The sequence below is a fragment of the Ascaphus truei genome, chromosome 9, assembly GCF_040206685.1.
Source record: "Ascaphus truei isolate aAscTru1 chromosome 9, aAscTru1.hap1, whole genome shotgun sequence".
Taxonomy (NCBI): Eukaryota; Metazoa; Chordata; class Amphibia; order Anura; family Ascaphidae; genus Ascaphus; species Ascaphus truei.
The window spans coordinates 66,160,771-66,187,085 of NC_134491.1; the positions used below are offsets into that span (position 1 = coordinate 66,160,771).

General features: G+C 47.4%; 1 protein-coding gene across 1 annotated transcript in view; it reads right to left on the reverse strand.

Annotated features, from left to right (window-relative positions):
- The window catches only part of PPM1J (protein phosphatase, Mg2+/Mn2+ dependent 1J), a 26,539-nt gene extending 8,942 nt beyond the window's left edge, over positions 1-17,597 (reverse strand). Inside the window, 5 exon segments of the mRNA XM_075615283.1 lie at positions 724-808; positions 2,275-2,387; positions 3,804-4,118; positions 5,019-5,172; positions 17,121-17,597. Coding sequence (XP_075471398.1) covers positions 724-808; positions 2,275-2,387; positions 3,804-4,118; positions 5,019-5,172; positions 17,121-17,365 — 912 coding nt within the window. The 5' untranslated portion in view covers positions 17,366-17,597.
- Positions 17,598-26,315: the final 8,718 nt, after the last annotated feature.

Genomic DNA, 26,315 nt, shown 5'->3' on the forward strand with positions numbered 1-26,315 from the left:
CTACTACCTCCTGCTTGTGATCGATGCCGGGCTGGGGAGGAGGGAGGGGGGGGGTCAGTGATGCTGCTTGGGTGCGTGGGCTCCTGATTGCGATCGATGCCGGGCTGGGGGGGGGAGGGGGAGGGGGAGGGGGGGTGTCAGTGAGGCAATGGTGTACTAACCTTCAAGCAGAAAACAAAATCAAGGATGATTTGTGTGCATAGTCTTATATAGAGCCTGGAGCAGGCAAAAAAAAAAAACCTTGCATCGCGCCAAGTCCCGTCAAACCAATCAGAAAGAAGGATTTTGAATTTTTTTTTTTTTTTTTTTTACACAAGCATAGAACCGCGTGCGCTGCGCGGCCATGAGGCTGAGTCGCCAGGAGACGAAATCTTGTTGCCCCTGGCGACCTGGCGACCGTATTTGTCGAGCACTGTGTATGTGTATATATATATATATATATATATATATATATATATATATATATATAGATATAGAGATAAACAAATATATATATATATTAATATATATAATTATTATATTTTTGAATAAAATGAAGGCACTCAGATGGAATATGTAAGCCAATGAATGTAAGGGTGAAACGGCAAGCCACTTCAGTTTTGAAAATAAAAAAAATAGTCAGTCTGTATGACTTTGCATTTTGATCCTAATGGAAATGCTCAACTTATTTATCCAAAATATATATACCAATAAATGTGTGTGAAGAAAAACAGATATTCTTACTAGAAACTGCAGCCTCTGTCTCTCCGTTTCTGGTGTAAACTCTTGTGACATAGGAATTGTTTTCCCCTGTCGGATGATGATGGCCCTGAAACAACATGTGGGAGGAAGAGGTCTCTGAGAATTCTGAACCATTGTGCCTGGAACAAACAGATAAAGGACGCTGTGCTTGTACCAGCATCTCTCTCAAGCTACAATAACAAAAGTGGTGAAATTGGCAACATATTGGACACAAGGACTGGGCAGTCCCCTTTGTTTCCAACATGTATCAGAACACACAACATACAGTATACAGCATTAATTAAGACTGATGATGAACCTGTGTGATTACCATCCCACATATTTCCCTGGGCTTTTCAGACCAAATCCGCATGCGGTAATCCGAAGTCGGATTTCAGCAACTGTAGCCAGCGCAAATTCTTTCATCACCGACCATGGGGCTTGGATTCTCGGACCTCAGATTAAAAGTAAATCCGGCCACGGAACGTGTTTATACCGAATCCGAAATCGGATTCCACACTATTTATATACTGCCCCACCCCCTAATATAATTCCGTTTGTCAGATCCAGGTTCCGATTCCAAATCCATCGGATGGATTCTCAGTAATAGGAAAAAAACTAAACAAATCTGCCCTTATAAAATGAATCCACGGAGAGCACCAAAAATCCGCGGCTGAAAGGAACGAGTCAATCCGCGTCGGGTTTGGAATTAGGCGGATAATTCACCCATCTCTAATTATAAGGTTTATTCTAACTATGGTAAAAATACAATCAGAATTATACACTAGCCAAGAAGTGCTCAAATCCATCTAGCTGTAGCCCAGCTGTAAAGCCTTGATGTGGGTGTCAGCTTTCCTTGTGCTTCAGAAACCAACATCAGAGCTATTTTCCCCATGCTAACTGCATCTTAACACATGTACACACAGCAGAACGTGTTGTGTATCATGGAAATCGGTGCCTTTTATGTTGTATTAAGATACTTTGCTCCAATTTTACCCATGGTGAGTCAGCTTGCAGCTAGGGGAGTGGTAATTGGATGAGTTAGGGAGGAATTACCCAACGCCCATATAATGGAATGAATTAAATGCTGCATCTCTGTGCGCCATTATTTTCTCAATGTACTCGCTCCCATAAAATACACAGGTCTAAGGTGGCAAAACAAAAATCACCCGACTAACGATTTGCACCAATCATTATTATTACAATTTATTTATAAGCTGCCAGCATATTCCGCAGCGCAGTACAACGGGGCAGCAGACAAGCACAATGACATGCCAAATGAAGACTCGCACAAACAAATACAAAAGGCCTCCCATCTGCCTCCCACCTGCTCAGTCCTTGTGTCGTGATTGAGGCAACTTACACCCAACAACTGTTTCTTACATTTGATGCAACAGTGACTCGAGATATATTTCCCTACTTATCACTATATCCCATAGGATATACCACGTGAATACAGGAAGAAGGGTGGCACGGGTGGCACTGCTGGCACGTGCGCTGTAAGTAAACGGCTTCTTCTGCAGACCTCACTGATCGCTGTACAGAACGCTATACCTGCTGTCACCCGCGTTGGCTACGTACAGCTTGCCCATCAAATAGACAGCCACCAGGGCACAGCAGCCACCGTCAATGCTGTATGTGGATCGTTCGCTTTCAATCTGTTTATCCTGAAAACACAGATAGAAATGAGTGGCTTGAGTATAAAGAGAATCTCATACCCACTGCATGTTTATTCAAGTATTAGTATAATGCATTAAAAATATATATATTTAAAATAATGTAGGCCCATATTTATTACGTAGAACGGATTCATAAGGGGGGTCTATTTACCAAAGTCTTCCGGGTGCAAAACTGGGACAAAGAAAAAGCACAAATCTGCAAAAGGAATCCCATTGAAAGCAATGAGGGTTTTTTCTTTGGGGGGAAAAAACAGAACAGGTTTGCACCAGATTCACCAGTTTTGCAGTCACAACTTTAGTAAATAACCTCCTCATAAGTGGTCTATTTATAATTTTCCTAGCTGCAAACTGGGCTGAACCGGTGCAAAACAAACTATAAGCCGGATTTTCTGCAGGCTTTGTTAAAATCCTATCCGAGATCTAAAACCGTGTATCACGTGGCCCAATAGGAAGCTGCTTCCTAACCGCCCTGGAGGGGATGGTACTGCAGCACCTTCCCCGCTGTGTCCTGGGAACCCCCGGGGGTCCCCGGAGCTGAAATGAAAACGGATCAGCTCCAGATTCCGCCTTCCCATACATGTAAAAAAACAAACAAGGGTACTGGTGGGGGTAGAGGACTCAGAAGAGAGTATATTAAGGCCCCCCCTGCTTCAAGAATGGGTCGGGGGAAAAAACTGCACCAGATTTATCAAAGCAAAAAATCAAATTGCTTCCCCTACGTCTTTTCGCTTTAATAAATCTGGTGTATTTTCCCTATTTATGCAGCTGGAATTTCGATAACATAGCCCTGTTTAATACATACCCCTTACAGAATCTGAGATAGCATGTTTTAATATGCGCACCCCTAACACCTCCTAACTACCCGAATTGCAAGGCGACATACAATTTTGCTCCTACATTGTCGTGATACATAAAATTTGGCCCGTACCTAGGCAAGCACTATTAAGGCAGCGGCCCCTCCACCCAAAGAAAATTGGCCCCAAGCTTTAATTGGCCTATCACCTGGGCCAATAGGAAGCCATGGCATCATCCCTGTGGCTTCTATTGGCCCATGACCAGGGGCTTTGACCCGAGCAGGAGATACTGGCACACCCTAAGAAGGTAAGTATCCCAGAGAGCATGTGGTCCCCGTAGCTGAAATGAATGCTTGTCAGTGCCGGAGACCCCCTGCTTCAATCCTACAACTATTACAAAAAATAGGTGGCGCCTTACCTGCTTACCGCCTAGAGATGGACCTGCATGAAATAACTAATCCATTTTGAATTTCTAACCAGCTACTGAGGTTATATAACCAAGTCTCTTGGCTTCAAAAACAGGGGCAACAATTGGTGCAAAATAACAGCACAGATGTATCCAAGTAAAAAATCCAGGGGGGACCATCGTCTCGTCCTGTCTTCTACTCACCATCTCATTGAAAGCGTTCTCAATTGCCCCTATGACGAGGCTCTCGGGAAACACTTGTTTTTCAAGGTGGAAGCGAACAGTGGACTCCTTGAGCGGCTCTGTTTTCTCCTGGATCGCGGTGCCTCCCACCTGCTCAGTCCTTGTGTCGTGATTGAGACAAAGAGGTGCAGCCTCGGGATGCTGCAGGATAAGCACGAGGTCCCTCAACCCATCGCAGATGTGAAGGTGTAGGAGCTTCGACGCTGCAATGGCCGCGCCGCACCCTGCGTGACCATCAAAAAGTCCCCAGTAATAGAAACGGAATCCAACATCTAACTGAAAGAACAGAACAAAGGGTGACCTTCAGCTGGTGACAACCACTTCAAGTCCGATGACTAATTTCATAAACTTTAAGCATTGATTTAAGGACGTTATTAATACTTTAATTTTATGCATGTATTACAATATCCAAATACATCCAGAAATACCAGTGGTTTATTGGTAAACGTATCTTTGAATATAATAAATAGCATTTGTTATGGCGCCTTTATAGGAGGTGGCAACTAAGGGGTACCTATGTTCATGTGCCCAATGTGAAAAAGAATAATACAAATACTAGAATGGGGTGACCATCTCCAGTTCTCAAGAGCTATCAACAGGTCATGGTTTCAGCATAGCCCTGCTTCAGCACAGGTGGCTCAATCAGTGGCTCAGATTGAGCCACATGTGTTGAAGCAGGGATATCCGTAAAACCTGACCTGTTGGTGGCCCGTGAGCACTGGATTTGCCCACTCCTGGGTTAAAGCATATGTTTCCCAAACTAGGGGGGGAACTCACGTTACCCAAAAGGGGGACATAGAAAGTAGGAGGAGTAAGACGTTTTTCTGCATTAATAACCAAATGTATATATTCCACAAAGTAAAACCCTTATTGCTTTAAATAGGATTATGGGGGTAAAATGTCTCAGTCTTGGTCATCCGAGTTTGCACACCCAGCATGGAAGGGGGTCCCCTAATAGTAAAACGTTGTCTTTGGGGAGGGGGTTCAGTTACAAGATTCGGAACCACTGGGTTTATGTGTGGTGTTACTATGTGGCATAAAACACATATAGAAGACTGAGCACCCTGGGCTGAAGCAGGGATATACTAAAAACGGGAGCCTTGAGGACTGGAGTTGGTTACCCCTGTATTAGACGTTTGAACTATGCGTAATGAACATGATGCCCATGTCACTGACCTCATGCGCGGTCTGCTGTGTCTGGTTTATTCTCTGTTGAGGGTGTTGCAATTCCTTACAATGGTCATTATGTATCCTATCCCGGGTTTCCACAGTTACAACCTCGCAGCAGGCCTGGTCTTCATTGTGGTGGCTTTTTCCTGCATTAATTACCCTACAATAAAAAGGCCATGGGAACATCACGGACTGTAATTCACGCATATAGGAGACATTTTCATGTAATTTTTATTGGCGTTGATTGGGGTTTTACAGGGGGTTGCTTGAGGGAAATAGGGTTGGGACGGTAGGGGTAGATGTGACTGCTTTTAATATAGGTTAAGCCCGCCATTACCCCTACCTGTCAGTAATACATCTGTATTATGGTTGTACTGTATATATATATGTGTTGTGAAGCCTGGTTTCCGCATTTCACGGACCAGGGGTTAATTCTTTGTTCAGCTGAGAATGTTGCAAGTTGCCAGTGACCTTCTCAATGTAATACGTTTTATGTAACTCTTTTGATGTTGCATGTTAACCCACCAAGCAGGGGCTGGGTCATATTGAAGGTACCTGGCCTTAACCCTCCCTCAAATGTATCTATGTTGTGCCATAGAGCAGCGGTGCGCAAAGTGGGGGGCGCAAGATTGTTTAGGGGAGGTTAAACTGTGGTGTGCGCTGGCCGGCAGACACCGAAACAAGCTGTGCTTGGGCGGGCAGAAGAGAGATGGGGGAGCGCGAGGGCGGGCGCATTGGTGCTGGCAGCCGACATGATTGTGTGTGAGCACGCATGCGCGGGGGCTGCGGAAGTACGCGGCTGAGGAGAATGGTTCCGAAGAGGCCAGGGGAGGAGCACGCCCCAGCGCTATGACATCACACGCCCCTCCATCCGGAGACTGCCAAGCAAAGCGCAGGACCTGCTCTCCTCCTCTCCTCCTCCATTGGCTATCCGATTCGCTGGGACCCTCTGCAGTCTGCACTTCTAACAAGTGAAAGGGTATCTATTGTATCTGCCATCACAGTCTCCATTGGTAATGGATTCCACATTTTAACTGCCCTTCTGTAAAGAACCCTTTCCTTTGTTGCTGGTGAAATCTCCTTTCCTCGAACCTTAAAGGTATTACCCTGCGTCGTTTAACTGCCCGTGGGATGAATAGTTCTTTTGAAAGCTCCTTGTACTGTCCCCGAATATATTTGTATATAGTTATCATATCCCCTCTTAGACGCCTCTTTTCTAGTGTAAACAAATATAATTTAGCTAGCCTCTCCTCATAAATCAGATTATCCACCCCCTTTATTAATTTGGTGGCTCTTCTCTAGTCCATAATGTATTTTTTATGGAGTGGTGCCCAAAATTGTACTCCATATTCAAGGTGTGGTCTTACTAATGCTTTGTAAAGGGGCATAATTATGTTTACTTCCTTCCCTCCATTCCCCGTTTAATGCAAGATAAGATCTTGTTTGCCTTTGCAGCTACTGCATGACATTGGGCACTATTGCTAAGCCTGCTGTCTACAAGCACTCCTAAATCCTTCTCCATCAAGGATTCCCCCAATTTAACATACTGTATATATTAACTAGCGCTTTATGGTCAGGGCAACCTTAGCCTGATGGCCTCTATCTTAGGGAAAACCTGCCCAATTCAATACAATATATAAATATGACACAATAAATTATGACACTGCACTGTTGTCCCTTATATATTCCCAGTATCCAATGTACTAACAGTCAAATAGGCCACTGTTAATGCCAGCACAGCATTGGAGTTCTTATCTTAAGATGGAGTGTAGTCACCTTTTAGTCCTGTTAAGGATTGAATATTTGTGAGTTGTTGTTTATGTGCGTTCACAAGAATACTCAAAATGGCGGAACAGGTCCCACGGCTGTTTGCTATCCAGTCGTGTCTTAACAGCTTAGCAAGTATCCGCTTTGCAGCTTGTGAGGTTACTTTTTCCCTCAACATCCTCACTGGAGCATAAAATGGCGCTGGCTGTCTCTATCTCAGGCTGTCAGACTGTCACTAGCTGTCTTTGTGTGCATCTCTGTGGCTGGCAGTTCCTCTCAAGATTCTGTCCATTTTTCTTATTCAATCCCATATCTCCTGTCATCTGTTGCCATGCAGATCAGGGACAGTGGCTCTTATTCCTTATCACACCATGTGATAGGTGAAGCAGATTAATTCGATATTGTCCACACTATGCATATATTTGTAACCGGGGCTACAATAATAAAAAGGGTTACAGTGGGTCTGGCAGCATCAGACTGCCACCGGACTTCTCACACACATCATGTGAGCGATCACATGACGCGAGCGGTGCCCGGATGCCAGAAAAGGAAGTGGAGGGGGCCCACTTTCGCTTTTTATCGGACAGGGAGACCCGTAGGAGCAGTCAACTTAACCTGCACCTAGAGCAGGGATGCCCAACTCCATTCCTCAAGGGCCACCAATACGTCAGGTTTTCAGTATCTCTTTGCTTCAGCACACATGGCTCAGTCAATGACTGATTGGAGCCATGGGAATTATATATTAACTTAGGCCCGGGCCATAGAGGTGTGGGGAGAGCGGAGGCGCACTAACGGTGAGGCTCGCCTGCTTCAGTCTGTGCGATTGCACGGACTTGCAGGCGAGCCACGTGCACGAAGGGAGCCGGGGGGGAGGTGGTTGGAGGCGGGGCAGTGACGTCGCTGGGCCAATCGCCCGCGACGCACTGACGTCAATGTCACGGCGCCGACATCACGGCGCCGTGACGTTGACACTGCTGAAGGCTGATTGGATGTTTTTAGCCGACAGCGCGCTGAAAAACAGCTTGGCGCTCGGCTGAAAACTCCAAAGCCTGAGCACGCCTGCGGACGCTCGCGTGAGCCCCCTCTCAAGGCATCCTCATTGAGGATGCAGGGGCTCAGCGCTGAGCGTCCGCACGCCTCAGCACGGCTTGTCCTTCTATGGACGCAGCCTAAGCCCCGTTAAATTGCTAGCTTACATATCCCACAACTGTTGAGAAGCAGAATGGCCTAACGTACAGTGAGGCTGATTCAGCCAAATATTGGTAAAGCACACAACTGTATATTAGCTACCGGTAATGCTACCCTGCACTCAGGGATGGTGGGGACCAGGATCTAATTCTGCATCTATCTTTTATTTGGTGTCAAAGGTGATGTATCTATATATGTAAATTTAAAATAATTGGACTGTTAAGTTTGCAGTGCATCAAAGTAAGCTTTCAATTGCCTTGATACACAGGAGGAGATGTATTAGTGTAAAGAAAGTGCGCCTAGAAGTTTGTTTTGACTCATTGCTGCATTTTCTGCCGGCGTTTCTTACATTTGATTTAAGTTGCTAGCCAGAAAAGGTTACGCCACCAGACGTTGCCGATTATTTGATGCAAATGCAAGATACAAACAAAATTGACCATGGAGACTCAGAGTTTGATACATTTCATAATAATTTGTGTCATGTAACATAACTCTTCCGACTGACACTCCCCAAAATGCAATATTAAGCACCCGGCACATAACCTGAAGCACAGACACAAAGATGACAATTATGCAATTTGTGCCAATTTTACTCCTAGACCCAGCCTAACTTTTGGGGTGTATAACGCCCCCCTAATCTCTCTCCTTATATTGAAACACAATGCTCCTTCATACAACGTAACAATTTTATTTCTCGATAAGGTATCAGAATAACTCTTTATTATTCTCCAATGTTCTCGCTTATAGAACTTGGCAGCGAGCCACAGATAAAAACTGGATGGAAAGCAGGAGGCGCAATACTTTAATCATCTTCCTGAACAGATAACACTCCCAGGAGAGGTTACTGCTCAGGATAAATTGCACCTGGCATAGTAAACAAATCACACCTGACTTGCTGATCTCCCATACTCCGCTCACCTCTGCCAATAAAAGTTTGTAAAAAAAAAAAAAAAAAAACAACTTAACAATTTAATCCTCTTCCTTAACCCAGGGGTGTAACTACCGCCCGGGAATGTCTCTGGACCCCTGCTGGGGGTGGGGGGCGAAGGCAGTCGGGACCCTCCCTCTGGACTCTTGATGACCGCCCCAAGCGTTTACAGAGGCCCCGCACTCTTCCCCATAGCAATGAATCTGATTGCCGGGGAGAGAGCTGGGTCTCTGTAACACAGCAGCCCTTCTCCATGACGTCATGGCATCATGTGACCCTGCATCGTCATGGCGACACATCACATGGCAGCAACGCACCGCCATGAGACGCAGCGATGTCATGACATCAGAGCTGGCGACTCCTTAAGGCAAAGGTCACCCCTGCCTTAACCCTTTTATTGGCAGGGAGGCGAGCCCTCTGGCAGCAAAAGAGTTAAAAAAAAAACATTTTCAAACATTTAGCTGTGCGTGCTTTATGGGGGGGAAGAGAGGGAGAAACTAACAATGTTGCTTTCCTTGGAGCTTTTAAAGGAGGAACCCATGCAATATCCTACAAGTGTGTCTTTTTCAATAAATCAGTTCTGTAATATTAGATAATAATTGCTAAAACATTTTTTTTTAAATTCAACTCAATGCCATTTTTAATGAGTGTATACAGTTGTGTGAAAAAGAAAGTACACCCTCTTTGAATTCTATGGTTTTACATATCAGGACATAATAACAATCACCTGTTCCTTAGCCGGTCTTAAAATTAGGTAAATACAACCTCAGATGACACATGACATATTACACGTGTCATAATTTATTTAACAAAAATAAAGCCAAAATGGAGAAGCTATGTGTGAAAAACTAAGTACACTCTCCAGTTGTAATCCAGGGGGAGCATGAAGGGAAAAGAACATAAAACAGGAAAAACAATCTAAGTGCAGACAATAAAATTCAAGTGATATAAATTCTGCGTTCTTTCTTGGCTCATATGTGATGTCTACTTACAAGATGTAAGTCAAAATCAAGCGGTTTTGACACTCAATGGTCTCTGCTGTGCAGGTATTCCCACCAGGTGATAGGGTCTCCAGCTCTCAGCTCCGCAGCAAAGTGTATGTAAAAGAAATACAAACCATAGTGCAGACCAGTATGATGTAAAAAAACTAGACTTTATGGGGTTTAAAAATGAACACTTACAATAAAAACAAGTATTTCAGGCATGTACCACAATCATTGTGATCAAAGAGAGAAGATTAATTGGTTTACACTTCAGGCTCACCCGCCTCCTCCGGTGTGACTTGGTGTGGACCACCACTCTCAGGGACTTTGTACCTCCAGCGGTGGGCGCATTGATCCAGGTCTCTCTCCCCTCGTGGGTTCCCTCTTCTGTGGGTCGATCACCTTCCCATAGCAGCTGCCCGCAGGCACTGTGGAGTTCTTCACTGGGATACAGCCTCTCTGATGGATGTTTCAGCTTCACTTGTACAACGATGCGTCACTTCCGCTCCGTCCCGATACGTCACTTCCTGTCACACTCCTGAGGAAGCCACACACCCTTTTTTGGAGAAACGCGTAGAGTGGTAGCCGCCCAGAGAGGAGAGAGAAGAGAGGAGAAATTTACTGACAGATACTCACAGAACCGCGACCGGAAGTGACGTATCGGGACGGAGCGGAAGTGACGCATCGTTGTACAAGTGAAGCTGAAACATCCATCAGAGAGGCTGTATCCCAGTGAAGAACTCCACAGTGCCTGCGGGCAGCTGCTATGGGAAGGTGATCGACCCACAGAAGAGGGAACCCACGAGGGGAGAGAGACCTGGATCAATGCGCCCACCGCTGGAGGTACAAAGTCCCTGAGAGTGGTGGTCCACACCAAGTCACACCGGAGGAGGCGGGTGAGCCTGAAGTGTAAACCAATTAATCTTCTCTCTTTGATCACAATGATTGTGGTACATGCCTGAAATACTTGTTTTTATTGTAAGTGTTCATTTTTAAACCCCATAAAGTCTAGTTTTTTTACATCATACTGGTCTGCACTATGGTTTGTATTTCTTTTACATACACTTTGCTGCGGAGCTGAGAGCTGGAGACCCTATCACCTGGTGGGAATACCTGCACAGCAGAGACCATTGAGTGTCAAAACCGCTTGATTTTGACTTACATCTTGTAAGTAGACATCACATATGAGCCAAGAAAGAACGCAGAATTTATATCACTTGAATTTTATTGTCTGCACTTAGATTGTTTTTCCTGTTTTATGTTCTTTTCCCTTCATGCTCCCCCTGGATTACAACTGGAGAGTGACGATTTGTGGGACTAGCGAAACCAGTCCCCACCAGCTGGGTTTGAGCAGGGGGTTTGAACCTTTTAATAATATTATCACGTTATTTGAACACAATATCACTGTTTAACAATTAATTGATTTGGTCAAAATATTCACTGTATATTATTAGTGTACACTAATAGAGTTAGCGCCGTTTTCTTTCACCTTCACGTAGCAAAAAACTAAGTACAGGCATACCCCGCTTTAAGTACACTCACTTTAAGTACACTCGCGAGTAAGTACATATCCCCAATAGGCAAATAGCAGCTCACGCATGCGCCTGTCATCACGTCCTGAACAGCAATACCGGCTCCCTACCTGTACCAAAGCTGTGCACAAGCGGGGAGACTATAGAGCCTGTTACAAATGCGTTATTTACATCAGTTATGCATGTATATAACAATTGCAGCACAGTACATGCATTGATAAGAGGGAAAAGGAAGTGCTTCACTTTAAGTACATTTTCGCTTTACATACATGCTAAGGTCCCATTGCGTACGTTATGCGGGGTATGCCTGTATACCTTATGATTCAATAGCTTGTAGAACCACCTTTAGCAGCAATAACTTGAAGTAATCGTTTTCTATATGACTTTATCAGTCTCTCGCATCGTTGTGGAGGAATTTTGGGCCACTCTTCTTTACAACGTTGCTTCAGTTCATTGAGGTTTGTGGGTATTTGTTTATGTACAGCTCTCTTAAGGTCCAGCCACAGCATTTCAATCGGGTTGAGGACTGGGCCATTGCAACACCTTGATTCTTTTCTTTTTCAGCCATTCTGTTGTAAATTTGCTGGTGTGCTTGGATCATTGTCCTGTTGCATGACCCAATTTCGGCCAAGCTTTAGCTGTCGGACAGATGGCCTCACATTTGATTCTAGAATACTTTGGTATACAGAGGAGTTCATGGTCGACTCAATGACTGTGAGGTTCCCAGGTCCTGTGGCTGCAAAACAAGCCCAAATCATCACCCCTCCACCACCGTGCTTGACAGTTGGTATGAGGTGTTTGTGCTGATATGCTGTGTTTGGTTTTGGGAGACAGATTTTGGAGAAAATAAACCATGGATTTTATTCAGCCCATAGCTATAAGCAATAAAGTTTAAGGAAGCACACAAATAAACAAGGATCCTATCCATTTGTAAGAGCTAACTCAATTTCCCAGGCCCTATCTGCAGGGCTGGGAGGTTAGGCCTCTTGCCAACCTCTGACCCCAAAGTCAAGAGAGGTAGCTGAAAGCAGGGGGCCCTTTATGTCAGTTTCTGGGTCTGGTGGGTGTCCATTGGGGGCAACTCCCTGGCGGGTTACAGGGTCTGCTGTGCCCTGGAATAGGTCTGGATCCTGGGGATCTTGCTGGCAGCACAGCCCTGTGCTCATGACCACTTGATTCTGGGAATCTCTTCTGACAACACAGTCCCTCTGTGCTCAAGAGATCCCTTGCAGTTCAAGCAGGAGGCTTTTCTACCTGTCCGATAAGCCAGGTGGAGACTGCTTAATTGTCTGTAGCTGCAATTAACCAGCTCCCTGCTGGATTCCTCAGATCTATACAGGCTTCATATTGAAGCCCTTTTTGACATGGGTTAGGGTCCTGTTACAGACCCCTTTAAGGTGACGGAGAAAACCATCAAGAAAAGTAACCCAAACCGCACATTTAAATACACGGACCTGCGCCAATATGCAACTGTACCTCTGTCCTAACTCCTACCACTTGAATCCCTCATCTCAGACAGACAGACCATGAGGAATGTTAATATAGACCCAAAAATTGCACATCTAAGGCTTGTTATATAGTAGGCGCTAGATTGCGCGCGGGCGCCTGGCGTTGCGCATGCACGTGGTGTGCGCATTTAATTGGTAGATAGCAAGCGGTGACGCGCGGTTAGGGGGCGTGACTGACGTCACAGCGTTAGGCCGCACTGTGATTGGTTTGCGGCACGACAGCAGCACGAAAATACAATTTTATTGTAATTTCCCTAGTCTGCCGTGCCACCGCTCACAGCCGTGTGCGCGTGCGTCCCTAGTATAGAAACGCCTGGCTTAGCAGAGCCAATTCTAATTGACGTGCGCGCACTATATTACAGGCCTTAGATTACATAAATGCAAGCTGGCTCAGGTATATTGCATAGAGCTCACTGTCACAGCGCACACAAGGGAGCAGCCACAGGAAATCAAACTCCTCCCAACAAGTTCCATGTTTACAAACTGGCTTTAAAAATTATTCTGTATTTTTTTGGGGGGTAGGAACTGCATTTCGAAACCACATATTTCTTGCACAAGGTCAGCAGGTTATCTAAAGCTCGTGGTCATCTTCTAGTCACAACGCACTGCATTGCATATGCATACACTTAAAATAAAGTTTTCTGCCTCAGTAACTCTGACTATTGAAGCCTGAATAGTGCCGTAAAAACCTTGAAAGCAAAAGCCGTATTTCACTATTGTGACACGTTGGTGCCCTAGGGGTGCCATCTGTCTCCAGATTAAAGTCCCGTGTCACTCAGCAGCATTGGGGGGATATGAATGAATCTGGCAGATCTTTCAGGAGGAAAGCCCAACACCACCTACACCTGTAGGATTTACTTGACAGAGAGATCGATCGCATTATAACATTGCTCTGACCTGCCTCCCCTAACTCCTCCCATAGCCACTCCCCAAACACTCACTGGCGCAAAGCACGGATACATTGACGTGAACTCATGCACTTTGCTCCATTTGTCTGCCGCAAAGCTCCAGTTTGAGACATTAGAGATATATCCCCAATTAACTGGATTTGCAAGAAAGTGAAACAACACTTATTAGGCCTCGTCCAGGGTTACTGCTTGCTGGCGGAGGCGCGCTGAGGGAAACCGGTGCTGTCCCTGGCCTTAGACAGCACGCCGTCCGGGGGCATGTCAGCGGGCGGGCCAGTGACGTCACGGAGCTGTTCGCCCTCATTGGGCGAACTGCTCACGTGACCGGCCCTGCGCTCCGGCAAGCGCTTGAATTTAAAATTTACCCAAGACCTACGCTTCTGCGCGCTTGCGGAAGCGTAGGCGAGCCCCTACTAAAGCCGCTCTCATTGCTGCTGTAGGGGCTCACAGGTAATTACCAGCGCGCCTCAGCACGGGTCAGCGCTCACGCACTGACCATGCCCGAGGCCTTAGGCATGCAACACCTTTTTGAGGTTTGCATTCCCATGGTTTAAAGCAGTGGTCCGTGCTGCTCCACTCACAGGTTGATTTATGCGCTCTTTCAACCTGTCGGCCTCTTCTTTAATCCCACTACTGGAGACGCATTGCCCTGCAGGGGTTAAAACCTGTTTTTTTGTTTTTCTCGTTTGCATTTCACATTTCTGAAATACCAAGCCTAGAAAAACAGGGATGATTTCTGAATGAGGAGCTAAGCCGCATTTGAGCAGGAGATGGTTGCTTACCAGCTCTGCAATGTATTGCAGGTTCGCTGTGGCAGTGCAGAGGTTAGGTATACGTTTTATTAAGTTTTAAACTTTGACCCAAAACCTGGACTGGTTGTGTCTGTGTTTTAAGGAGCGAGTGCTGTGCTACTAAACGCTGTAACTGACAGCGAAAAGTATCCGACTTCCTTTGTGGGTAGGAGAAAAGCAATATGCAGCCGCACTAGCTATTACACATCCAGTCTTGTGACAGTGTCAGGAGGCCCCATACCTCCCTCAGTACAGCATGTTCCTCTATCACTTTGCTGCCTTTGAGACGTTGAACTGTGCGGGTCTTCATGCCAGTCTCACTAAATGACAGGGCCAAGCAGATTCTCTGCCAGTTATTTTATCTTAAGTCGAGACATGTTTATTAACTTTTCCAATTAGGGTCCAGGAGCCTCATTCTGAATTGTTTAACAAACATTACAGGACACATATCAGGCACCATTTGCGCGACTTTGCTGTGGTTCCCCAACATTGTGTACTGTCACCCCAAAATCAATATTTATTTGGGACATCATACTCCCAATGTTTGGGGGGGTGGGGGGGGCTACACCCCCAAAATCCCATTTGAGAGATTTGGGATTTATTTTTACCCAGTGGAATATATTATTTTAGTTATTGCTGCAGTGCACCTCTTCCCTCTGTCACTATCTCTGCATCACTTTCCCTGACACTCCTGTCACTATGGAGGGTAATTTATTAACCCTTTGGGTGCCTTATAGACATAGCTACTACATTATGGAGTCTGGCACTCCAGGGTTTCATGAGGTAGTAGATATGTCTTATTCTGCCTGCTCGTTTTTGTAGGGGAGATCGCGTTTCGAGAGCGCAAAATGTGTTCTGTCAGGAAGTTGAATGGGACACGGAGCACTCCTCCCCTTCTGATCCGTCATCAGCGACAGAGTGATCATGAAGGGGCTCTGGCACACTGGTGTCAAAGGGTTAAAGTCTCTCAGCTGCAAAACAAGAGCAAAACAACGGCACTGGATTTATGAAGAACATGTTTCCCCATTTAATCAAATATGATTAGGGAATTTTGTCTGTATTATAAGCCCAGGGCAGTTCTCTGTACAGTGTTATCCCAGATTTTTATCAGGGAGACTTTGATAAATGAACCACTTTGTGTCATTATCTCTCATTGTGCCCCTCCTGTCACTCTAAGGCCTGGGACATAGTACGGTGAGCCGCGCTGAGCCGTGCTGAGCCGCGCTGAGCAGATGCACTTACCTCCTGCATTTGTCATCAACGCAGCTTTAGCAGCCGCTTCCGCATGCGTGAGGAGGCGCAGGTATTTTGGAGAGACAGGCAAATTTAAAATTTGCCACTCAGGGGAGCGGAGGAGCGGTCACGTGACCGCTCATATCCAACGGGAGCGAGGGACTAGCCCCGCGTCCCGCCACGTCCCCACCCCGCCCACAAAGCGCGCTCACTGCCTCACCTGCCCGGACACAAAAAAGCTCCAGTTTGAGCAGACGAGGCAGAGCAGGAGTGCGGATCAGCGCGGCCCGAGGCACCATGCCCGAGGCCATGGTCAGCGCTTAGCCACTGACCAGCAGTGAGGCAGCGGACTTACCCCCGGCACCCTTTATGAGGGTGGCTTTAGGGGGCGCTTCCGCAGGCGGAGGAGACATTTCAAATTAAGTTTTGGCGCTGAGGGGAGCAGATTGCCGGTCACGTGAACGGTTCGCCCAATGAGGGCGAACCAGCTCCGTGACATCACTGGCCCGCCCCCGGACGGCGCACGCTCTAAGGTCAGGGAAAGCACCCGCTTTCCCTCAGCCTCCGCACGGCTGCAGTCTCTATGGACTCAGTCTAAGGCCTCGGCCAGGGTGGTGCTGAGCGGGCGGGTTCACGCTGGCCGCGTTGAAACACATTGCGGAAATGTGTGTGGCCAGCGTGAGCAAGCGCCTGCGCCTGCGCCCGCTCGGCGCTTAGAGCAAGCAAATTTGATTTTGCTGCTCGCAAGTGCGTCACTTGAGCGGTTCGCCCAAGTGACGTGGTGGCCTGCCCCCAGCCTAGCCGGCCACGAATCACCCGGCCGAGCAGGGCGCAGCGCACCCGTTCCCTGCCTGTATATGAGCAAAAATAGCATGACATGACCTGGGCCCCTGACGTGACGTCCCCTGTTAAGTACAAGGTACGTCAAAGTGCAGCCTAAGGGTTAATAAATAAACAAAAAAAACAGCTTTCCTTTAAAACGGACGTGGAATTGTGTGAAATATATTTTTTTAGGTCTTTCTACTCTGTAACCTCCTAGATCCATCACAATTATTACTATTGACATATATGTACATGGTTCTTATCTGTACTCTGCATACATTGTTTACCTCTGAGAGATATACATATATACTTACTCACAACAAACGCTGTCCCCGAGTCACAATTTGACACACACACACACACACACACACACACACACACACACACACACACACACACACACACACACCCCCCCCCCCCCCCCCCCCCACACACACCGAGTACTCACTCTGCATAGCCGGTGTCCCAGTGCAGCCCCCCGGTCCCCCCGGGGCTCTGCACGGTTCTGCGCGAGTGCTCCCCGGACTCCCGGAGCTCCTCGGTTGAGAGGCGCAGGAAGGCTGGCCTGCAGGGGTCCCGCATACCGGCGGCGGGGGGCTCTCTCTCCGAGGCGCAGGCTCCGGGGGGCGCGTCGTGTTTGTTGGACAGAGATCCCACCAGCCCGGACACAGCCGCCCGGACCTTACTGATCATATTGCCCCCCCCCCCCCCCCGGGAATGCCTTCTGCGCGGGGACACCCAGCGCTGCGCTCCACCAATACTGCGCCCTAATCTGCCCGCAGCGCTGCACTCTCTCCCACGCACTATCCCCTCTGCTGTGTCTACCCGGAACCTTGCACTCTCCCCTGCCCACTGCGCTGCGATCTCGTATGCACTCCACTCTCTCCTAACACCCCCTCTGCTGCACTCTCCTGCACGCTCTCCTAACACCCCCTCTCTGCTTCACTCTCCCCTGACCCCCTCTCCTGCCCTCTCTGCTGCACTCTCCCCTGACCCCCTCTGCTGCACTCTCCCCTGACCCCCTCTGCTGCACTCTCCCCTGACCCCCTCTGCTGCACTCTCCCCTGACCCCCTCTGCTGCACTCTCCCCTGACCCCCTCTGCTGCACTCTCCCCTGACCCCCTCTGCTGCACTCTCCTGCCCCCTCTGCTACACGCTCTCCTAACACCCCCTCTCTGCTTCACTCTCTCCGGACACCCCTTCTGCTGCACTCTCCCCTGACCCCCTCTGCTGCACTCTCCCCTGACCCCCTCTGCTGCACTCTCCCCTGACCCCCTCTGCTGCACTCTCCCCTGACCCCCTCTGCTGCACTCTCCTGCCCCCTCTGCTACACGCTCTCCTAACACCCCCTCTCTGCTTCACTCTCTCCGGACACCCCTTCTGCTGCACTCTCCCCTGACCCCCTCTGCTGCACTCTCCCCTGACCCCCTCTGCTGCACTCTCCCCTGACCCCCTCTGCTGCACTCTCTCCTGCTCCAGGTTCTCCAGCTAGTTCTGCCCCTGGTGCCACACAGACAGCGACCCTGTCCTGCTGCATGGGATCCCAGGAGGGTGTCACCAGCCAAACTTCCCACCTCCTCCCATGGATGAAAGATGGGAGGTGACTGGGAACAATGATCTGTTCCACTTCCTCCAGGGGAGCAGGGCGAACCCTATGTTCCCAAAGTAAGGGCTCGCTCAGACAGGCTGCTGTGCGTGCGTGCGTGCGTGCGTGCGTGCGTACGCGCCTCCGTCGCACGCTCCTGCAGCCCTGCGATCTCTGCTCAAACTGCAGGCGTTGGGTCGCGGCGTTTGGGGGCGTGGCGGGGGCGTGTAACGATCGCGTCACGGGGCTGGTTCGCCTCTATTGGCTGAACCAGCTCACGTCACGCGACAGTAGCACCAAATTTCAATTTGGGTTGTGGCGGCAAAATGTCACAGCGACAACGCTGCACTTTGCCGCGGTGGAGTTTTCCATTTGAAAACTCCCACCGAACAACCCGAAATTGCGACGGACGCGCGCACGCACATCGCATCGCGCTCTGTCTGTGCTGTCCCTTACTGCTAATCACTTTATATCACTGTCCTGATATATATGAGCAACTGTCTCCCCCCCCCCCCCCTGCTCCACTAATGATGCAGACAGGGCAAGAGAGACCTCACTTTGGCACAATGATTACCCCATTGATGCTTCCCATGACCACTACTTTAGGAATCACCGCTTGTTAAATAGGAAACTGCTTCTATTTTACCCTCTTGCGGGCAGAGGCACTGAAGGGGTTGAAAGGGCATAATTGCTCTGAAGTCACTTTATCGCCCTGTGCCTCCGGCACCACGCATAGATTGTAAGCTCACCTGGGCAAGGACTGTGTCTGTAAAAATCCTTTACAATGCTGCGTACCGCGCACTATACTGTCATTGTGACGCGCTTCGAGTCCCATTGGGAGAAAAGCGCTGTATGAAATAAAGTTATTATTAGAATAATTCACAGCCTCCCAACGGCAAAACTGGTGCAAAAAACCCCAAGAAACGCACTACGTAGATTTATCAAAATAAAATCCCATTGGTTTCAATAGGAAAATATTCATTGCTTAATCTGGTGGTTCTCTTGCCCCAGTTTTGCATCTTTAGTAAATAACCCCTTATGTATAAGTGCACAAGTAGTGCAATTCTGGAGCCACAAAGCTTCCATGTATATACAGTATCAAAGGAAAAACTCCCATAAAAATCCATAGAAATGTTTTTGCCCTCAAATTGCACCGCTTTTACCATTACACATATTTACTAAAATCTCCCTGCTGTAAAACTGGGGCAAGAAAATTGCACCAGATTTATCAATGGAGATACCCTATTGCTTTTAATGAGATTTCTTTTCTTTGATTAATAGGGTGGTGTTATTTGCACTGGTTTTGCACCCATTTTTTATATTTTTTACCCAAGACTGTAAAAAATAAACACTGCAGACCCCAAGAGGCACATGTATCAAGACAAATATGTATCACTGTAATCAATAGGGTTTTTGTGCGTTTATATGGAGCAACGTGGAATTGGTAGGAGTTACGGGAGAAGTTATATGGAGTAAGAGGAGGAATTAGGGAGGAGTTATATTGTAGGGTAGCTAAATTGAGCAGTAGGAGGAGTTAGGGAGATGTTATAGGCAGCGCCCGGCTTGATGGCAGTGCTATCGGTGCCCCTGCACCGTGCCCCACGGTTACAGAGGCCACAACAATTAAACTGATTGGCTTGGGGAGAGTGCAGGGCTTCTGTCACTCTCTTGCCGTTTCCTGCGCGATCTCTTGCTGTCAATATCGCTCCTCATATTGCCGCAACGTCAAATGGCATGCGGTGACCACATGCAGTGACCACATGCGGTGTCCCGTTGTCATGGCAACGCAACCCCATTTGACGTCGCGGCATCATGATAAGTAAAACTAACAGCAAGAGATCGCACAGGAGATGGTAAGAGGCCCGGCACCACTGCCCTGCACCCAGCCCCGCAATTTTTCTAGACAGCCCTGGTTATAGGGTGTTGCCAGGGCTGCCGACGGGGTGGGACAGCTTGGACTCCGGTCGGTGTCCGGTGAATAAAGGAGCCCGGGCCCCCTGCCGGCAAACCAGACACGTGACCTGATCCACAGAGGGGGCCTTGTGAAAGGGGTTGCAGATGGCGCGTGCTGGAAGGGTGTCTTGGAGGTGCCTGTCCAGGTAGTATGGTGTAGGGTGGGGGGAAGGGAGGCTCCCCTGACAGGCACCTCAGTGGGCACCTTCTAGCAGGGAGCGCTGCGGCCCCTCCACAGGTCTCTAACATGCCCCCTCAATCCTCCAAGGCAGCAGGTAGGCAGTGGGTACACTCAGATCCTCCCTCCCTCCCCTCCCTCGCTCTTTCTCTCTAACCCCCCTCGCTATAATTCCCCCCTTTCTCACTGTCTCCTTCCCCACCTCTCTCCTCCCCCATCTCTCTCCCTTCCTCCCCCTCTCTCCCCCCCCATCTCTCTCCCTTCCTCCCCCTCTCTCCCCCCCCATCTCTCTCCCTTCCTCCCCATCTCTCTCCCTTCCTCCCCCTCTCTCCCCCCTTCCCCGCTCTCCTCCCCCTCCCCTGTTTCTCTCCCCTCTCTCTCCCTTCCCCTCCTTATCCCTCTCTCTTCCTCCCTTCCTCTCGTTCTCTCCCCCCCTCAGGGACCGACAGTACGTCGTGGGGATTAACAGGGGGGGGGGGGGGGAAAGAGATGTGGGGATTAACACGGGAGGGGGGAGAGATGTGGGGATTAACACGGGGGGGGGGGAGGTTGAGATGTAGGTATTAATGGTGGGGGGCGGGGGGGAGGGAGATTGGTGGCCTAAGGGTGGGGCCCGGCTCCCTTAATTTTTCCAGAGCCCCAAGGTTGCTATTGGCGGCCCTGGGTCTGGCTATATGGAGCTATAAGAGGAGTTATTGGGAGCAGTAATATGGAGCTATAAGAGGAGTTATTGGGAGCAGTAATATGGAGCTATAAGAGGAGTTATAGGGAGCAGTAATATGGTGCAATAGGAAGAGTTATAGGGGGCAGTAATATGGAGCAATAGGAGGAGTTATTGGGAGCAGTAATACGGAGCAATAGGAAGAGTTATAGGGGGCAGTAATATGGAGCAATAGGAGGAGTTATTGGGAGCAGTAATATGAGCAATAGGAGGAGTTATTGGGAGCAGTAATACGGAGCAATAGGAAGAGTTATAGGGGGCAGTAATATGGAGCAATAGGAGGAGTTATAGGGAGCAGTAATACGGAGCAATAGGAGGAGTTATAGGGAGCAGTAATACGGAGCAATAGGAGGAGTTATAGGGAGCAGTAATACTGAGCAATAGGAGGAGTTATTGGGAGCAGTAATACGGAGAAATAGGAGGAGTTATAGGGAGCAGTAATATGGAGCAATAGGAGGAGTTATAGGGAGCAGTAATACGGAGCAATAGGAGGAGTTATAGGGAGCAGTAATACTGAGCAATAGGAGGAGTTATTGGGAGCAGTAATACGGAGCAATAGGAGGAGTTACAGGGAGCAGTAATACGGAGCAATAGGAGGAGTTATAGGGAGCAGTAATACGGAGCAATAGGAGGAGTTATAGGGAGCAGTAATACGGAGCAATAGGAGGAGTTATAGGAGGAGTTATAGGGAGCAGTAATACGGAGCAATGGGAGGAGTTATAGGGAGCAGTAATACGGAGCAATAGGAGGAGTTATTGGGAGCAGTAATATGAGCAATAGGAGGAGTTATAGGGAGCAGTAATATGGAGCAATAGGAGGAGTTATAGGGAGCAGTAATATGGAGCAATAGGAGGAGTTATAGGGAGCAGTAATATGGAGCAATAGGAGAAGTTATAGGGAGCAGTAATATGGAGCAATAGGAGAAGTTATAGGGAGCAGTAATATGGAGCAATAGGAGGAGTTATAGGGAGCAGTAATATGAGCAATAGGAGGAGTTATAGGGAGCAGTAATACGGAGCAATAGGAGGAGTTATAGGGAGCAGTAATATGGAGCAATAGGGGGAGTTATAAGGAGCAGTATTATGAGCAATAGGAGGAGTTATTGGGAGCAGTAATATGGAGCAATAGGAGGAGTTATAGGGAGCAGAAATACGGAGCAATAGGAGGAGTTATAGGGAGCAGTAATACGGAGCAATAGGGGGAGTTATAGGGAGCAGTAATATGAAGCAATAGGAGGAGTTATAGGGAGCAGTAATACGGAGCAATAGAGAGCAGTAATACGGAGCAATAGGAGGAGTTATAGGGAGCAGTAATATGGAGCAATAGGAGGAGTTATAGGGAGCAGTAATATGGAGCAATGGGAGGAGTTATAGGGAGCAGTAATACGGAGCAATAGGAGGAGTTATAGGGAGCAGTAATACGGAGCAATAGGAGGAGTTATAGGGAGCAGTAATATGGAGCAATAGGAGGAGTTATAGGGAGCAGTAATACGGAGCAATAGGAGGAGTTATTGGGAGCAGTAATATGGAGCAATGGGAGGAGTTATAGGGAGCAGTAATACGGAGCAATAGGAGGAGTTATTGGGAGCAGTAATATGAGCAATAGGAGGACTTATAGGGAGCAGTAATATGGAGCAATGGGAGGAGTTATAGGGAGCAGTAATACGGAGCAATAGGAGGAGTTATAGGGAGCAGTAATATGAGCAATAGGAGGAGTTATAGGGAGCAGTAATATGGAGCAATAGGAGGAGTTATAGGGAGCAGTAATATGGAGCAATAGGAGAAGTTATAGGGAGCAGTAATATGGAGCAATAGGAGAAGTTATAGGGAGCAGTAATATGGAGCAATAGGAGGAGTTATAGGGAGCAGTAATATGAGCAATAGGAGGAGTTATAGGGAGCAGTAATACGGAGCAATAGGAGGAGTTATAGGGAGCAGTAATATGGAGCAATAGGGGGAGTTATAAGGAGCAGTATTATGAGCAATAGGAGGAGTTATTGGGAGCAGTAATATGGAGCAATAGGAGGAGTTATAGGGAGCAGAAATACGGAGCAATAGGAGGAGTTATAGGGAGCAGTAATACGGAGCAATAGGGGGAGTTATAGGGAGCAGTAATATGAAGCAATAGGAGGAGTTATAGGGAGCAGTAATACGGAGCAATAGGGAGCAGTAATACGGAGCAATAGGAGGAGTTATAGGGAGCAGTAATATGGAGCAATAGGAGGAGTTATAGGGAGCAGTAATATGGAGCAATGGGAGGAGTTATAGGGAGCAGTAATACGGAGCAATAGGAGGAGTTATAGGGAGCAGTAATACGGAGCAATAGGAGTAGTTATAGGGAGCAGTAATATGGAGCAATAGGAGGAGTTATAGGGAGCAGTAATACGGAGCAATAGGAGGAGTTATTGGGAGCAGTAATATGGAGCAATGGGAGGAGTTATAGGGAGCAGTAATACGGAGCAATAGGAGGAGTTATTGGGAGCAGTAATATGAGCAATAGGAGGACTTATAGGGAGCAGTAATATGGAGCAATGGGAGGAGTTATAGGGAGCAGTAATACGGAGCAATAGGAGGAGTTATAGGGAGCAGTAATATGAGCAATAGGAGGAGTTATAGGGAGCAGTAATATGGAGCAATAGGAGGAGTTATAGGGAGCAGTAATATGGAGCAATAGGAGGAGTAATTGGGAGCAGTAATACGGAGCAATAGGAGGAGTTATAGGGAGCAGTAATTTGGTGCAATAGGAGGAGTTATAGGGAGCAGTAATACGGAGCAATGGGAGGAGTTATAGGGAGCAGTAATACGGAGCAATAGGAGGAGTTATTGGGAGCAGTAATACGGAGCAATAGGAGGAGTTATAGGGAGCAGTAATACGGAGCAATAGGAGGAGTTATAGGGAGCAGAAATACGGAGCAATAGGAGGAGTTATAGGGAGCAGTAATATGGAGCAATAGGAGGAGTTATAGGGAGCAGTAATATGGAGCAATAGGAGGAGTTATTGGGAGCAGTAATATGGAGCAATAGGAGGAGTTATAGGGAGCAGTAATATGAGCAATATGAGGAGTTATTGGGAGCAGTAACATGGAGCAACAGGAGGAGTTATAGGGAGCAGTAATATGAGCAAAAGGAGGAGTTATAGGGAGCAGTAATACGGAGCAATAGGAGGAGTTATTGGGAGCAGTAATACGGAGCAATAGGAGGAGTTATAGGGAGCAGTAATACGGAGCAATAGGAGGAGTTATAGGGAGCAGTAATATGAGCAATAGGAGGAGTTATAGGGAGCAGTAATATGGAGCAATAGGAGGAGTTATTGGGAGCAGTAATATGGAGCAATAGGAGGAGTTATAGGGAGCAGTAATATGAGCAATAGGAGGAGTTATAGGGAGCAGTAATATGGAGCAATAGGAGGAGTTATAGGGAGCAGTAATATGGAGCAATAGGAGGAGTTATTGGGAGCAGTAACATGGAGCAATAGGAGGAGTTATAGGGAGCAGTAATATGGAGCAATAGGAGGAGTTATAGGGAACAGTAATATGGAGCAATAGGAGGAGTTATAGGGAGCAGTAATATGAGCAATAGGAGGAGTTATAGGGAGCAGTAATATGAGCAATAGGAGGCGTTATAGGGAGCAGTAATATGAGCAATATGAGGAGTTATTGGGAGCAGTAACATGGAGCAACAGGAGGAGTTATAGGGAGCAGTAATATGAGCAATAGGAGGAGTTATAGGGAGCAGTAATACGGAGCAATAGGAGGAGTTATTGGGAGCAGTAATACGGAGCAATAGGAGGAGTTATAGGGAGCAGTAATACGGAGCAATAGGAGGAGTTATAGGGAGCAGTAATATGAGCAATAGGAGGAGTTATAGGGAGCAGTAATATGGAGCAATAGGAGGAGTTATTGGGAGCAGTAATATGGAGCAATAGGAGGAGTTATAGGGAGCAGTAATATGAGCAATAGGAGGAGTTATAGGGAGCAGTAATATGGAGCAATAGGAGGAGTTATAGGGAGCAGTAATATGGAGCAATAGGAGGAGTTATTGGGAGCAGTAACATGGAGCAATAGGAGGAGTTATAGGGAGCAGTAATATGGAGCAATAGGAGGAGTTATAGGGAACAGTAATATGGAGCAATAGGAGGAGTTATAGGGAGCAGTAATATGAGCAATAGGAGGAGTTATAGGGAGCAGTAATATGAGCAATAGGAGGAGTTATAGGGAGCAGTAATATGAGCAATATGAGGAGTTATTGGGAGCAGTAACATGGAGCAACAGGAGGAGTTATAGGGAGCAGTAATATGAGCAATAGGAGGAGTTATAGGGAGCAGTAATACGGAGCAATAGGAGGAGTTATTGGGAGCAGTAATACGGAGCAATAGGAGGAGTTATAGGGAGCAGTAATACGGAGCAATAGGAGGAGTTATAGGGAGCAGTAATATGAGCAATAGGAGGAGTTATAGGGAGCAGTAATATGGAGCAATAGGAGGAGTTATTGGGAGCAGTAATATGGAGCAATAGGAGGAGTTATAGGGAGCAGTAATATGAGCAATAGGAGGAGTTATAGGGAGCAGTAATATGGAGCAATAGGAGGGGTTATAGGGAGCAGTAATATGGAGCAATAGGAGGAGTTATTGGGAGCAGTAACATGGAGCAATAGGAGGAGTTATAGGGAGCAGTAATATGGAGCAATAGGAGGAGTTATAGGGAACAGTAATATGGAGCAATAGGAGGAGTTATAGGGAGCAGTAATATGAGCAATAGGAGGAGTTATAGGGAGCAGTAATATGAGCAATAGGAGGAGTTATAGGGAGCAGTAATACTGAGCAATAGGGGGAGTTATAGGGAGCAGAAATACGGAGCAATAGGAGGAGTTATAGGGAGCAGTTATATGGAGCAATAGGAGGAGTTATAGGGAGCAGTTATATGGAGCAATAGGAGGAGTTATTGGGAGCAGTAATATGGAGCAATAGGAGGAGTTATAGGGAACAGTAATATGGAGCAATAGGAGGAGTTATAGGGAGCAGTAATACGGAGCAATAGGAGGAGTTATAGGGAGCAGTAATATGAGCAATCGGAGGAGTTATAGGGAGCAGAAATACGGAGCAATAGGAGGAGTTATAGGGAGCAGTAATACTGAGCAATAGGGGGAGTTATAGGGAGAAGAAATACGGAGCAATAGGAGGAGTTATAGGGAGCAGTTATATGGAGCAA